General features: G+C 36.9%; 1 protein-coding gene across 2 annotated transcripts in view; it reads left to right on the forward strand.

The window, feature by feature from the left end:
- SLC9A9 (solute carrier family 9 member A9) overlaps positions 1 to 16450 on the forward strand; it is a 549652-nt gene that overhangs the window by 256472 nt on the left and 276730 nt on the right. For both annotated transcript variants that reach the window (XM_026497205.4, XM_026497204.4), the window contains exon 9: positions 15969 to 16057. In XM_026497205.4, coding sequence (XP_026352990.1) covers positions 15969 to 16057 — 89 coding nt within the window. The remainder of the gene's footprint in view (positions 1 to 15968; positions 16058 to 16450) is intronic.

The following is a 16450-nucleotide window of genomic DNA, read 5'->3' on the forward strand; positions in this document are numbered from 1 at the left end:
AATCTGAGGGAGTAGCACCAAATCAAAATTATCTGTGGGCATCTCTGATAATGATAAAATCCTTTTAGTTCTAATCCACAGCTAAACTAGATAGTGCAAAGCTAAAATCTATAAAACTTTTTAAAAAGTGCTTAACAAATGAATGTATGGCAATGAATATAAAGAACTAAGTGGACTAAGCTATTAAGCAGCTTATGAGTAACTATGGAGGTAACCAGCAACCATGGAGCCTGTCAGGGTTTCATGAACAATTTCATGAACAAATTCCCCCAGCCCTGACATTTCAAAGTTGTGCTCAAGGATGCCCACCAAGTGAGCAGGCCTCTAGGCTTCCCACCCCTATACTATCCCTTTTATTGGTGCCATGAATTGGGTTTTCACATAAGATTTCATTTGAAAAAGGGATTTCTGTTGCTTTAGACAAAGTACATCTGTTTTTAGAAACATATTTTTTATTTTTTCTTACAACCAAAGTAACATATAACCATTATAGAAAATTTAGGAAGTGTAAATTCACAGAAGGAAATAAAATTAGAATTACCTGTTTTCTTACTACCTATTAATAACTATTGTTAATATTTGTCTGAGTACATCTGATTATATGTATATACATACACTTAATTAAATATAAACATGCACACATGAATGTAATTATACTTTTTAAATTTGAAGTAACTTACTTTTTTCACTCAAGAATTTATAGTAACTGTTTTTCATGACATTATTCTTCTGTATTATTTAATGGCTGCCTAATATGATATCATATCAACTTGCCTTAATTTATTCTACCCTCCCTCTAATTGTTTATAGTTTTCAATATTATTAATATGATTACAATGGTAATCCTTATAGATTGATGTATGCCTTTCTATTGCTGGGTTAATAAGAAAGCTAACATTTCAATGTCTTGGAAAATTCACCCAAATTATCCCTCAGAAAATTTGTAACCCTTTATACTTCCATAAACAGTGAAAGAGAGCTCATTTACTCACATCTTTACCACCCTAAATTTTACTCATCCCTGCTAATATGATAATCAATTTCCATTTCATTGTGATTTACATTTATCATATTTGTACTGAGGGAAGTATTTTAGTCCCATGTCATTGGCAATTTATATCTCTCCTTTGGTGAACTACCTGTTTCTGCCCTTAGTCCTTTTTCCTACTGAGATGCTTATGTTTGTCACTTTGAATTTTTGGAACTTTTTATTTATTCAAAATATTAACCTTTTGACTGTCATGTAAGCTATGAATATTCTCCAATTTGTGGTTTTATCTCTTAAATATGTTATATTTTGTTGGCTTAGTAAGGGAAAAGGATAGTATGGACATTTTCAACTTTATGTGGTTAATTTTATCTCCTCCTTAGAAAGCCCAAGATTTTATTAATTTTTGCATAGAAAGCCTAAGTGTTTATCAATGATAATGCATGCTTTTAATAGTTTTGTTCTTATATTGGAATCCAACTGGAATTTGTTTTGATATGTAGTACAGGATATAGCAAGCATTTGATTATCTTCCTGGAAGATACCTTCCATATGTACTAACACCCTTCAACCATAACCTATGTGTTTCTAATGTCCATGTCTATAGGTACATATATGTGTATGTATGTTCTGGGTTTTCTATTGTACCAATGAAATTTTGGTCTTCACTGTTTTTATCATTTCAACTTCATTGTTCATTTTAATATCTAGATCAATCCCTCACCCTCTCTTCCCCATTTTCAAGAGCTTCCTTGCTGTACTCACATATTTATTATTCCAGATTGACTTGAAAATAACTGTTAGGTTTCAAGCAGAAAATAACTGAGATTATGATTGCAGTTGCATTAAATTTTTAGATTAATTTGAGAAGTGGTATTTTTACAGTGTTGAGTCTTCCCACCCAGGAATATGTCTCTCCATTTATTCAAGTTATTTTTTATGGCCCTCAGTAAATTTTTATAGTTGTCTTCATATTCAACCTACAAATTTCATGTTAAGTACTTTTTAAACTACTTTATATTTGAGGGTATTATGATGAATCAAAACTTCTTCCATTAAGGTTCCAACTGGCTACTGTTTGTTTATGTGCACCCAGACTTCACTGGGCTATCGGATTTACTCACTGTACTTCTGAAATCTAGAAATAAAACTGATGTGTAGAATTAGAATTGATTGGTCAAAGTTGCATCAGATTATCAGGTCTGCCAGGGCTATATCAGCACCAGAAGTATGGCTGAAGCATTCTGGGCACTCGCTATCTTTTGAGCAATGGAATGAATGATTTTAGCTCAACAAGAGGAAAAAAATTCCAAAATCTGAATAACAGACTGCTTTATAAGATAATGAGTGCCCTGTGACTGCAAAGATACTGAAAGATTGCATATGTCCATTGGTCAGGATATTCCAGGGCAGATTCATACATTAACAAAAGAACATACCATAAATTACATCAATATGCAATTTCATTTCCTTAATTATTAAGTTAAAATAGAAACATGTAGACCTGAGGAACAAGAGCCTAGCTGAGAGGAATATGGTAGACATATGGGCTGCCCAGCACCCATTCTCATATTCACTTGTAATAACATCCTGATGTTGCTCAGGGAACTGCACCTCCTCCATCAGGTACCGTCTTGTTGATCAAGGTGTCTCCTCTTCCCCTGCCAAAGAAAATAGGGACATTGGAAGGGAGGTCAATCAGACACTCTTTCCGTAGGATGTGATCCTTTAGGAGGGACATAGAAGGATGTATGACCGTTCGCACCTGTTCTTTCCAACAGTAAAGCCCTGTTGAAAACCCCTATTTATTCCTGACACTGATTCCTGGGGCTGCCTTTGTGCATGCTTTCCCTCCAGTAAATTCTTTTCTGATTACAGTAGCCCAAATCAGTGTTTATTGCTTGCAAACAAAGAAGCCTAAATGGTACAAGGGAAGGAATAATCTATGCTGGATTTCCACAAAGGAAACTGCTTAACTTGGTGACAGATCAGAAGGGAAAGAGGCTCAAAGACAGTGCAGCCTCTAGGCTAGGACACTTGGGACCCTCTTATGCCAGATGCACAGTGATAGGCAAACAAAAAGGATCAAGCTTTTAAAGACAGTTTGTACCGTGTTCATTATCATTTTCGATTCAGCTTCCTATAAGATTCATTATGAACACTTCAGTTTGAGGGGGGCTTGCTCATTACCACATCTTCTGCTTTCACGTTCAGTTCTACTAATTTGATGATGATCATTTGATTTATTTTGATTATCTTTTACTTCAAGGGCCACATTTGCAGCCGCCTCATCTCAGTCACTTGGAAATTGCACCTGCGAATGTTCAATAGTCACATAGAAGAACTTAGTTTTATGGAAACAAGTGGCTTTTAGACATGTAAATGAAGGTTGGCATTTCTATTACCCAGAAGTTTGATTCTCTGCTGTTGGAAATATACAAGTGCAGTTTGAGAAAACTTTTATTTGGGAAGACTGTGCAGAATGTCAAATGCAAGTGAGAAGTCTTTCTAGAGGATGAGAGTTTATAGATAGAAATGGACTTCAGGGAGTTCTTACAAGCCAGGAGAGCATAGAAAGAGAATGTATATGGATATATCTGCCCTACTTACAAAATCAGCCACTTTAGGGGTATGTCTCTGGTTTCTGGTTCTTTGGCTCACTGGCTGAGGGATTGAAATAAGTCATCCTATCAATTGGTATCTCAATTTTCTTTACTGCTAAGGTAAAAGGATTTTATTATTTTGTAAGGGAAGGACATGGTACATGTACAAAATGTGGCTTTTGAGTAAATACATGACCCCAAGGTATTCTCTCTGTGAGATACCTGGTACACATGCATACCTAATTTCTGATCAGGTAGAATTTTTCTTGTGCAGAGTTCTATTTTCTAAAAGTCACTGGGTTACTGAGCCATTATTTTAAATTGAATATTGAAAATAATTCAGCAGTATTATTTATAGCATAATCTCTAATGGAATTGAATCCTGTCATAGAAGCTGCTTTTCAGTTTATAAAGATAACCAAAAAGCACAGCTGGACAGGTTGTTTGAAAATTCGTTTTTATAATCTGTTTCCCAGCTGAAGACTTTGGGGGTCAGGTTTTTGCCAGAAGCAAACTTTCAGGGACTGTCATTAAACACCCGAAGAGTAAGATTTCTAATGGCAACATTGACACCGTGTGTAATGATTTCTCTGCTTCCAGGTGCTGCTGTAATAAAGGCAGCTTCCATTCTTAGATTCTTGGGGCATATTTTACATCCACTGAAGGCAAAGGAGGGAGAGGGAGGCTACTGGCATACCTCATTTTCTAATACAAGAAGTTAAATAGTATAGCTCACTATTTACTCACCTTAGAATGAGCTCCACCTAAGAAAATAAACATATAAAAACCTGAAAGAGAAAAAAGTCCTGATTGCTAAGTAATGCTATTGGGCTTTCTGGTCTGATTCTAGACAGTAAGAAACTCCGAAAAATTTATTAAATGTAGTAGGATGAAAACGTATGATGTTCTGGCCCATTTCCTAGGGAATTGACCAAGATATCTGAAAGAGGCACTCAGCACACATAGACATCAGGCACACCATAAACAGTTAATTCATCTCAATCCCATCACCCAGGCATGTTCTCCTGTTGCTCTCAAATGACAAGGGCCTAATTATATTGTCATGATAAGCAAAAGTTGACACTTGGAAGCTCAGTTTCTGCTTATCTGTCAGGTCAGTTTTTGAAAGGCTTCTGTAGAGTAAGTAGTTAGGAAAAGGAGAACTTGGGAAAGTCTTTCTTATTTACAATAGACAAAGAAGAAAGATCTCCAAATGAAATTACTATTACTGGACATGTTGAGACTTTGCTTGATCTGAATAAGTTGGCTCATTACTTTTTATCTCCATCATCTCTCAGCTTGGAAAAAAAATTGTCTGAAACTCTTAAGAAGGCTTTAGCTTAGAGCTGCAACGTGTTCCATTTGGCTTGCCAGTGATGCATTGCATGACTTGGTGAAAAATATATTTCTAGATTTCAATAAATAAAACAAATCACTGGGAGGGGACTTGGTTTCAATTGCTTCTTAAAACAAGTCTGGCTAGTTTCAGATTCGAAGGACATGTCATTAGGTGGTATCTCTTTGCTTAAAACTGCTCATGCTTTCATATTGTTAGAACCATGTGAATCCAACTTAATTAGCCAAAAATTCACCAACAAATGAGGTGCATTGAGTGGTTTCCAAGCCAAAAATAAAACCTGGAGGCTCAGAATATTAGACATTCAAACTGTAGTAATAGGCATCCAAAACTCTCAAGGGGATTAGTTAACCAACACACTGAACCAAGGGCAAACATGCAACGTTGCCATCTCAATAAACACAGGTGTAAAGTACATCTCCTCGCATAATAACTCATTAACTCACACCTGCACTTTCTTGAACTGAATAGCTCATCATTTCAATATTCAAACCACCTTGCACATGTAATTTGAGTAGTGGACAAATTTACCCCCACTTTTTTTACTGTAAATGTTTTCAGTCATTGTTTAATGTCTCCTCATGGTGCCAAGAGGCATAGGAGGAAAAAAAGAAAGTTCTTTCTTTCTCAAAAACCCATTTTATTCATAGGCATGTAGAAAATTGTCAGAAGCTAGACAGTACAAATACATAACATATAGGTTAAGGAGAAAGTACAGTCAAAGATAATTCCCAGGTCCCTATATCAGCTTGATCAATGGTTCATTCCACCAAAATGGGGAATATACATGAGTGAATAAATGCAATAGAAAGGAAGACACAAAAATTATTTCATTAGAAAGTCTTCTGGATTCTATGCAAATGTGGAAACTACATGGACGGGTATGATGGGCAATTGGATGTGGACGTCTTGGGTGAGGTTGTTCGTTAGACATTTAGTTGACTTTGGTGTAAATGTGTTAGCTGACTCCAAGGAAATGAAAACTGAAAAGAAGGGTAAGCTTGATGAACACCAAGGCTTGAAATGAAATACCATGGATATAAAGAAAAAGTGTTTTTTCTTCTTCTCCAGACCCCAATTTAATATGCATAAGTACCCACTGCTATGTTTTGAACGAGATTTTTGTTTTAAATGGAAATTTATAAACCTTGCAACATAGACAAGAAGTAACTCTTAAATGCATGCCTACACTGCTTTGGAGAAACCAGAAACAAGAACATAGATTTGTGTTGTTTTCTATGTTGATGTTCTTATATTCCACAGACTCATGATTAATCTGCCAACTCTGGTGTTGCCAAATATGGTGAACTAGACAGTAATTGTACTCTTTGGAAACTTGGAATCTTTCATATTCCCTGAAGGAGTTTTCCATTTCTTTAAATCTTTGACTTCTCAGTTTCAGGTTCATGTTCAGCAGTGGTGGTAGGAAACCTGTCAGAAATGTCTCTTTTTACTAGATCAAAAACAAATAAAAAAAAGTGGCATGGAAAAATAACCCATCAACTTTAAAACCCCACAAAGTACCATCTGCAAGCAAGACACATTTTTTCTCTCTCTCTCACTCTCTTTCTGTGTCCTGATAATATAATCAATATATCCTGTCCAAAATTGCAATATTCTTCAGTCTTAGAAACCCCTCAAGTCTGCATTTAATGTCAAAGAAAATCATGCTCCTTGTGACAGACATTTATTTTTCAGCTTCTGTATCTGAAGGCTTCATCAACTTTTAATGAAAAAAGAACTACTGAATAATGTTATCAGTAACAGAGACAATAGGTGTAGGTGGCAATACTCTTGAAAAAGAAAATTTAAATATTAGAAGAAAATAGACGCTGCCACTAATAAATCCAGATAAACATCTATTTGTATGTGAGGATCAAAAACTAATTTCTCTTGCATTCTCTTTTCAAGGCAGATGAATATTTTTTGAAATAGAGATTCATTCTTTTGACCAACCTGCATTTCCATGCCTGATGGCTGTGGGCATTTTATGGGAGTTGGCAGCAATACAAAGAGGGAGGGCATAGAACCAGTGCTTGAGGAGATCTAGGTCAAGAGGGAGACTCTTGGTAATCTGGCTGAGAGGTGGTCAATGTGAAGCTGAAGGGCCCCATGTAATTGTTTAATTCCATATATGCAAACGTTGAAGCAAATGTAAAAACTGAGCCACCCAGATCACAGACATTTAAGATTGAAAAGTGTTTAGAGATCATCTAGAGTAGTGTTTGCCAGAGTTTCTTGACCCTCATTGACAAAAAAATAAAATCAAATAGCTTTACCATGCACCTATATGCACACAAGTGTAATTTTTTGCCCACAAAGGTGCTTACATACTTGAAAATACACAAAAATTCTAATTAAAAACTGTTGTTTTTATATTATCTTCCATCTTTCAGTGGGTTTTCTTGTATACTCCAACTTGATGAATACTAATGCAGACCATTTCTTTAATTCATTGAGAAGAAAACGATGGACCAGGTGATGAATTTAAATTGCACAAGTCATCCAAGTGAATGAACTGTGACCAGATAGATCCCAGGCCTCTTGATGTCCAATGTAGTACATTTTTCCTTGTATAATTTACAGCGACACACTGAACCTTGATCATGTAAGCTTATGTTTATATGTATGAGTATATACACACATATACAATATTTAGTAGTACTCATGCTCTCTGAAAGGGTCCAGAAATGGGAATCAAGAACAGTGTGCATGGCACTCTGTTAACCATAAGGTGTTAATTGTCCTGTGAAAATTGATATCTGTGGAAAGAATGTACTTGCCAGCAGAATCATTATTTTTCCCAAAGAATTATGGACCTCCTCATGCTGTTTCCTAAATTTCTTTGCTTGCCAATTACTTTGAATTTAACTGTTCCTCTTTGTGGTTTCTCAAACAGCTCTTTTAGCTAGTGTCGTAAAGTATCGGTTCTAGTTCTTGTTTAAAATTTCATAAATGAATCCGTGCAGCCAACACTTCCAGGATCTTGAATACCACTGAAGTCTCACTGTGCAAACAGTGAAAGGCAATCTTGTGTATACACAGGAGTCAGAAAGCATTATTATTATTTTTTTCTAGGCCACTTCTTGATTTCTTTCAGAACTCTATTTTATTTCAGATCTCGGATATTTGTGAGCATGTTCCGCTCTCTGTGGACTCAGATGTATGTACTTGATTACATCCATCATTGCCACAGGACCCCATAAATAGAACTTGAAGCCAAGATCTTAGACATGCAATGTAGCAGTTGCATTTAGTGATTGCTTGTTTTTGCAGCAGAGATGGAAACGGAATGATCAATTTTTACTTTTGTTGGGAAGGAAAATGTAATAATGTTTGCCTGAATAGCACAGACATACTGGGTGTTTCATATTTCTAATTTTTATAAGAGGACTAATAAAACATGCAAGATAAATGCTTTTGTGCTTATATTAATTAGTTTGATAATTAATACAGCGTAATAATTGTTTCTTTTATTAAGGTTTTTATTTAGAAAAATTCAATTAATGAATTAATTTGATTAGTATTTATGTCCTAACCTATAATTGATTAAAATCCAAAACATGCAGGTAAACTGCATGTTTCTCACACATACCCCACGGTCTCCTTTCTCTTTCCCTTCACTCATATTGAATCCCCTACTCCTGACCCTGCATCCTCAAACTCTTCTCATCTTTCAAGGCCCAAATACCTCTGCATCTTTTAGGAAAAATTTCCCCCATTTCTCTTGCACCTTCCCCAGCCCAGAAGAAATCACAATCTCTCAGGATTTCTGTTTTCTTGTCACCTACTACGTTATACCTGCTATTAGATGTCTTTGTGTGTCATGTTGTCTCTGTGAGGAAATATAAAGCTGCTTGAGGTATAAGACCAGGTTTATTCATCCTTGTGTCCCCAGTAGCCATAACCTGCTCACTGAATGACCTCCATAAATAAATAGAATATGAGTAAATGATAGCAGATATCCAAGGTAACTTGCAAAAATCTAGTACCTTAACTGTAGTATTACTGAGAATTGTCTAAGTTTGGATTACTAAGAGTAAGGATTTGTTCTTTCCTTGACACAGGAGTTACTATGGAAGAAATGGCAAAAAATAATGATTAAGGGTATAGAATACACAAGACATGTACTAGATGATTTGTACTTCTTCCCCCAGCAACGTATTAAACAGAAAGTATTGTGTCTATCCATGGTATGAGTTTCTCTAAGTTATTCCTTCTTTTCATGTCTTCTTCCTTTCATCTACTTCTAGTAATTATAGTAAAACCTCGTATGTACCTATTAATGTTTAGTTTATGAAGCATGTTAGTATCCATGATATTGCTTTATACTCAGAACAGACTTGTAAGACAGATTGGGTGCTATCCAAATGAGAAAATTGACTCTTAGATGGGTGAAGCCATTGGCCAATGTCACCCCTTTTCTACTTGCAGCCATGACCAGAGAATGGGAGCCTGGAAAGGGTGTAGACCTGACAGACCTCAGGCCCTGAGAGGCACAAACCACACTGTTACTTTACAACTCTTAATTTTACTGACCAAATCTAGTTTTTAAATGTTCTCTTTGACTATCTTGTTTTCATTTTTCTTTTATTAGGTTTTTAATTCTACTTTCTTTGGGTCCATTGTTATGTCTCTTGTCTAGCTTCTTGAGGTAAATAGTCCAATTCTTTTATTTTTTTTTCTAATGGAATGCATGCAAGACTTCCCTCTGAATAATCTGGTTTTATCTCATTGGTTTTGGTAAGAAATGTACTCTACACTTACTGCTATTTATTTCTACATAAGCTAAAATTTCAAATTTCATTTCATCTTCAACTCCAATTTCATCTAGAAGAATAGTTAGAAATCCCTAGTGGATACATTTTTGTAGATATACTTTTTTTGTTACTTTCCAATTTTATAACATTTTGATTGAAGAATGTGATTTATTTGCTTTTTTTGAGGGGGAAAATTATTGAACTGTTTGATAGCAAAATATATTATGAATTTTATTCCATGCAAATAATTTCTTTCACATTCTAATATTGCTGGGATTAAAAATAAATAATTCTAATTTAAAGAAAAAATTTAAATTCCTCAAATGCCCTTGATAGATAATTCTTCCATGAAACTGAAATTACTTCATGGAATTATGACAATTCTGGAAAGTTACAGAAAGAAAAATAGAGACTAAAACACAGAAATAAAATTTTAGAACTTTTTTTTATAGTTAGCAAAAGATATTTTGAACCATACAAGGTCAAAGCCAAGCCATAGCTCCGGTAAATTGATACTTAATACCAAAGTGTTGGTCAGAGATTTGCTTCTCAAAGTGTGATGCTAGGACCAGCGGCATGGACATCCCTGGTAGTATAAAATGCAGAATCATGGGCTCCACTCCAAAACTACTGAAGCAGAATCGGCATTTTAACAAGATTTTCAGGTGATTCCAATGTACATTAACATTCCAGAGGCATTAGGTTGAGTTTTGAAATCTCTCTTGCCTAATCCAGATTCTTGGGCCATAGCTGAGCTTTCAGGTGGGGTCAAGAAGCTTCTGATGTAGGGGGAGGGCAGTAGGACATGCTGTAAATTAAGCACAGCGTGTAAGTGACAAGAACAAGCAAAACAGAGGGGTAAGAAACAGCAAGAGAGAAAAGAAAGAAAGTGGGTTCCTCTGAGGTGAGCTACATCTGTCACTTGGACACCAACATCAGAATTCACCGTATTCAATGTCCTTTGACCAAAAGCTTATGGTGTAAAGATTTAGAAACATCTTCTTTCTACACAGAGGAGACTTCCTGAGTTTATCTTTAAACCTCATAGCTCACTTGAAAATTTAAGTTTTTATGATTAGAAGGTATGGTAGTGATGTGTTTTAAATTTTTATTTTAGAAGAGTTGTCTGTCTAAAAGGATATTTGAAAGTCGGTAAGTTTATCTTGTCTTTACCTTTTGAGAAAGTTGTGCTGCCTCTACTCAAAATGTCTAAAGGTTTCATTTGGAACCAGCATTAGTTCCTCATCCTTAAAAAAAAAAAAAAAGGCTAAATTGAGGTGTTAATCCTAGTGAATTAATAAAATGGTATATAGGAAAATGACGGACCCAGGAAATTGGAGGATATCCCAGCCCTTCTTTCATGAAAAGAATTTTTTCTCACAGCAGCTCTGGCAGATAATCATTCAACTCAAACATTTCAAATAATAGGGAACTTCTCACACTTGAAGGCAGCCCCTCCATTGTATGATAGTGCTCATATTTTGGAAAGATCATATCACTGGGAATCAGAAGACAGATGTCCAAATGTAACCCATGCCTCTTTAATAGTACTTGGCCTAACTTATTCCCTTCCCCCAAGTCTCTTGTTCCAATCTAGTGGCTCAAACTCACACTTTTTTAAAATGCCAATTCTAGGGGCTCCTGGGTGGCTCAGTCGGTTAAGTATCTGCCTTCATCTAGGTCATTATCCCAAAGTCCTGGGATCTAGTCCCACATCAGGCTCCCTTCTCAGTGGGGAGCCTGCTTCTCCCTCTCCTCCCTGCTCTTGCTCTCACTGTCTCTGTCTCTCTAAGAAATAAATAAATAAAATCTTAAATAAATAAATAAATAAATAAATAGCCAATTCTAACCATAAGTAGGTTTGAAAGGAGACTGAGTACAGTTTTCTGGGACTTGGCACAACATCTCAGCTGCCACTGTCTTCCTCCATTGTCCAGTTATAACAGGATACAGGGCAGATCTTATTTCCAGATGACAAACCTTCAGTGGTTTCTGAGAACCATCAACATTTAGAATGAGAAGGGACCCACAAGTGACTACTGGTCAGGATTCACTCAGGAAAAGAAAAACTGGCTGGCTATGCCCAGAGTTTAATGCAGGAAATTGGGTGTACAGGTGGTAGCTGAAAAAGTACAAAGGGGGCACAGAGGCCATCCAGGTGGTAATGGCAGGAAGCAGTTGTAAACTCTGGGATAGGAGGAACAAATGGAAGAGAACTAGAAGTTCCTAAGAGGGACCTGCTAGAGCTGGGACCCAGACCTCTGAGGTCACTGGCTAGCTATTGCTGCTTTCTCTGAGGAGGGCCCATGAGGCTGGAACCAATGTGAAAACTATGGTGAAGAACCATTGCTGAGAAGTCACTGAGAGGAACAGCAGGCAAGCAAAAAGGCAGCAAGGCCTCCCTCTGGGGCTCATTTCAGCAGAACTCAGCAGACTCTGAAGAAGGAAGATGTGGTCTGTAGAGCCCCAGCCCCAAGATCACAGGGAGAGCACAAGAAAGGGGGTTTGGAGCCCAGATGCTAGTTTGCTGACTCACATCAAGTGGTGCCCCTCCGTCCGCTTGTACACCTGAGAATCTGAGATCCAGAGCATGTAAGAGAGTTGTCTAGGGCCCCACATAACAGTAGTACAACTAGTGCTAGCAGGCATAGGCATGCAAAAATATAGTGACAACTCAAATGCACTTTTTAAAAAGGATTTTATTTATTTATTTGAGAGAGAGTAAGCATGAGAGGGGAGAGGATCAGAGGGAGAAGCAGACTCCCCATGAGCAGGGAGCATGATGTGGGACTGGATCCTGGGACTCCGGGCTCATGACCTGAACTGAAGGCAGTCACTTAACCAACTGAGCCCCCACGGCACCCTAAAATGCACTTTTGTAAGAGAGCCCCCACGGCACCCTAAAATGCACTTTTGTAAGAGAGAAAACTCTCAACTCTGAATCCACTTACATGGCAGAGAATTTATAGATGTATTTAGAGGAGACATTTTCAAAATATGTTTGGACTTGTAAAAGTCATACTAATTATAGTAATTTGTGTGAGTTAATTAATTACTAAGGTATAGAATTATGATCATGTAAGCTAATATTAAAGGTTAGATCAACTCAGTTGTTCTATTTTAATTACAACACCAAGCCTCTGGTCATATAGGCACACTTTTCATTGTTTGTTTGTGTGACTTATCTGTACACAGAATTCAAAAAAAAAAAAAAGTATTAGCTGAAACACTGCCTGTTAGTGTTCTGATGGAGGCAAGAAAATGAAAACCAATGGAGCTACTAGGGAATATATCCTCAAACAAGATACCCAGCCCCTTCAGATTTGTAATCTTCATCATCATATCTCAATTTCCCCTGGACAGCAGAAACAATATTTTTTAGATGGTTTAAGATTACCTTAAAACATTCACAGATGGAGTGATACAGGCAGTAAAACACAGGGAGTTTGTGAAATTTTGAATCTCAGCTCTGCCACTTTCAAGGTGACCTTCAGTAAATTACTTTTGTTTCTTACTAGTTACATGGGAATAGGAATATGCATTAATTTATTCAACAAATACTTGCTGAATGCCTACCATGTGCCTGGCTTTGCTCAAAGGGTTAGGGACCAATGAATCTCTAGCACTCAGTGAGCTTTTCTTTGCCATTCTGGAAGGCAGAAAATAAACACAGGAATTTATAAAATGTTAGATGGCAGTAAATAATATTAAAAAGAACAAAGCAAGATAGGCAAGTAGAGAATGATGGGAGGGATCATTTTTATAGAATGTATACAGAAGACCTGTCTGATAGTGTAACATCTTAAGAGAAGGAGGGAGCCATGTGGATATCTGAAGAAGAGCTTCCCAAATAGTGGGAACCAGAAGACTCAAGGGCCCTGCAGTGGAATGTGCTTAGCAAGGATATATAGAGTACAACAAGGGGTGAATATAGTAGGAGATGAGCTTGGAGACCTGTGGGAAGGGCAGAAGGGGGCTGGACTAGATCCTACAGGGCCTTTTAGTCATGGGGATCTATTACAAAGTTTAGGGAGGAGAACTGACATGATCTCACATGATCTCAATTGTCTTAAAAGAATCACTATGGCTGGGTGAAAGCTAGACTGCAGGAGCCTAACAGGGGAGACAAGGGGACCAATCAGGTATCTGTAATCTAGGCAAAAAACAATGATGGTGGCTTGAAAAAGGGTGTTAGGGGAGGCAGTGTTGAGAAGTGGCTGGGTTCAGGCAAGTTTCAAAGGACAAGCCAACAAAATCACTGATGTACAGAGAGAGGAAAAGTAAAGGATGATCCAGAATTTTGGCCTGATCAGCAAGAAGAATGGAGATACCACTACTGAGAAGACAGTAGGAAGAGCTGGTTAATAGTGCTAAGCCTATTGTGAGATAATAAATCAATGCAATAAATAAGATGATGTAAAAAACAACAACAACAATGGTGCATTCTTGGCTCACTGTAGCTGTTCAGCCAGCCTTAAATCCCCTCCCTATCCCTTATAATACTTCTTTATTACCATTTCTTGTTCTCAGAATACATGTATGCACTACCCACACACACTCCCACCCTTTTTATTCACCACTTCTCTGCAAATCAATATACAATCAAAACGTTTCCACATCAGTAGGAGGGTCAGCTAAACCTCACCCAGAAAAATCTCCAACAGACTACAGAATCAGCAGAGATAAATAAATTATATTTTTAAACAAGGAAAGAAAATATTTGATAACAAAACAACATGCATGTTGCCTCAAAGTGCCTCAAAGTACTTAAAGTGCTTCAGTAACCTAAAAGTTTCCCTGGTATTGGTTGCTTCTAATAGAATTTTTGTGAAGAGTAACATATATTTTTATAAACATCCTTCTCTTAGAATTCCTGAAGAGAGGCTGAGAAACTGAAAAGTTACCCAAAAATCTATAGAATGCTTACTGCATGAATATTTCTTGGCAAAATTTCCTAGTCATTTTTATTCTTTTGCCTAAAATTTTGAAGCATATTAAAAGGAAATAAGTAATGTAAATGTCTATGCACTTGTATTAGGTAAATACATCTTAGCAATACTTATCCAAAGGCAATCCAAGTAATAACCAACATAAAAATAGAAGCATACAGTCTAAATACAAAAAAAAAAAAAATGCTTGGTTCTTTAAAATTCTTTATTGTGGATTCATTTGCAATGTCAGTATTCAGTTCACATATCTCTATACTCTTAAGAATCATCAGCATTTAATTTATGAGTGTTTTTAGTTGGAAAGATTCTGCTGCTTAAAATTCAATTCGATCCCCTTGGTCTGACTTGAGGAATACTTACATCTTGTGTTTTTCCCAAAGCCCTCCTCTATGCTCAATTTCCCATAATTAATAGAATCTTTAATCCAAAGTGGAATGCCATCCCCACCCCTTCCCTACCCCAGCTCAGGGGTGATAACAGAGAATAACAGCCCAGAGACAAATAACATTTGTCTCATGGTTGCTACTGCTCTATCCCCAGGGAACATCTAGTGTATGTATGCCTTCATGTCGCATTTAAAGCTGAGTATACTGATGGCTTAAGAAATCAATCCTGCAGCCAGCCTAGAAGCAGCTGAGGGCCCACTGTGGGTAGGAAGCATTCAAGAACAGACCAGCTTACCTGTAAGGAGCGTGTGCCTTGGATGTACTCACTAGATTCTTCAGCAGCAGAAAATAGAACACCCAGCTTTGTCAGGGAGGCATGGGGCCAACAAGGACCTTTCTCTCATGCTTGGCAAGTAAAGGCATTGGCAGGGGCAACAAAACCCTTGTAGATTTCTTAAGTTTGTGACTCATGGTTTTTAATACTAAATTATGTATGACAGGAACCTCTTCAGGGTACCCAGTGAAAAGTAAACGTTTGAGTGAATATGCCAACATTTAGGATAAAATGCAAAAAAGCAGTTGGCACTGGCTATGAGAAGCCCGGAGTTTGACTATGTAGTCTTTTGTTCATGTTTTCCCAAGTATAACTTTCTTAACTCATGACCATAGGATCGTTTATCCTTAGGAAGAATGTACTTCTTAATACTTGTCTTTAGGTTAATCCTGTAGGACTCGTGTTTAAAACAAGTAGCAAGGTATACCCCAATACAGATCCTTTTAATTATGGAGACCAATAATTATGGTAATTATTAGCAGTTTTAACTCTACTGACACCAAGTCCCTCTTTTTCTAGCTGATGTGGCCCTACCCTTTGGCTTAGATAGGAAAGAAAATTGGTTTTGACTGGTATGTTTTTGAATTTCAGGAATAGTTGCTGTTCTCTTCTGTGGAGTCACACAGGCACATTATACCTACAACAATCTGTCATCGGATTCCAAAATGAGGACTAAACAGGTAAAAGAAAAAATTCACCACAGGTTTTGTCTCTTTTCACAGTGTAATGGTTATGTTGCAATTCTGCCAATGCACTCGGAAAGAATTTCATTAGTGAAGGAAGAAAGTAAGCTTAAGGCTTCATTATAGGTTGGATATTTATAGATTTTTTTTTCCTCCAGGATAACCATTAACAATTCTCTTGGTAAGCAAAAATATAGTTATAGTAGTCTCTCCCTCCTGAGAAATGTGGGACATAGACTGTCAGTCTGGAAGATGAAAGGCCTACAGTTGGTAATAATTCACAGTCACTTACATCTAAAAGCATTATAAAGCATGTGAGATTGGATAGTTATATAGAGAGAAGGAAATGAAGAAGAATAAGGAAGCGATGTTTGGTCTTTAATTGGGTGA

This window comes from Ursus arctos, unplaced genomic scaffold (assembly GCF_023065955.2).
Source record: "Ursus arctos isolate Adak ecotype North America unplaced genomic scaffold, UrsArc2.0 scaffold_20, whole genome shotgun sequence".
NCBI lineage: Eukaryota > Metazoa > Chordata > Mammalia > Carnivora > Ursidae > Ursus > Ursus arctos.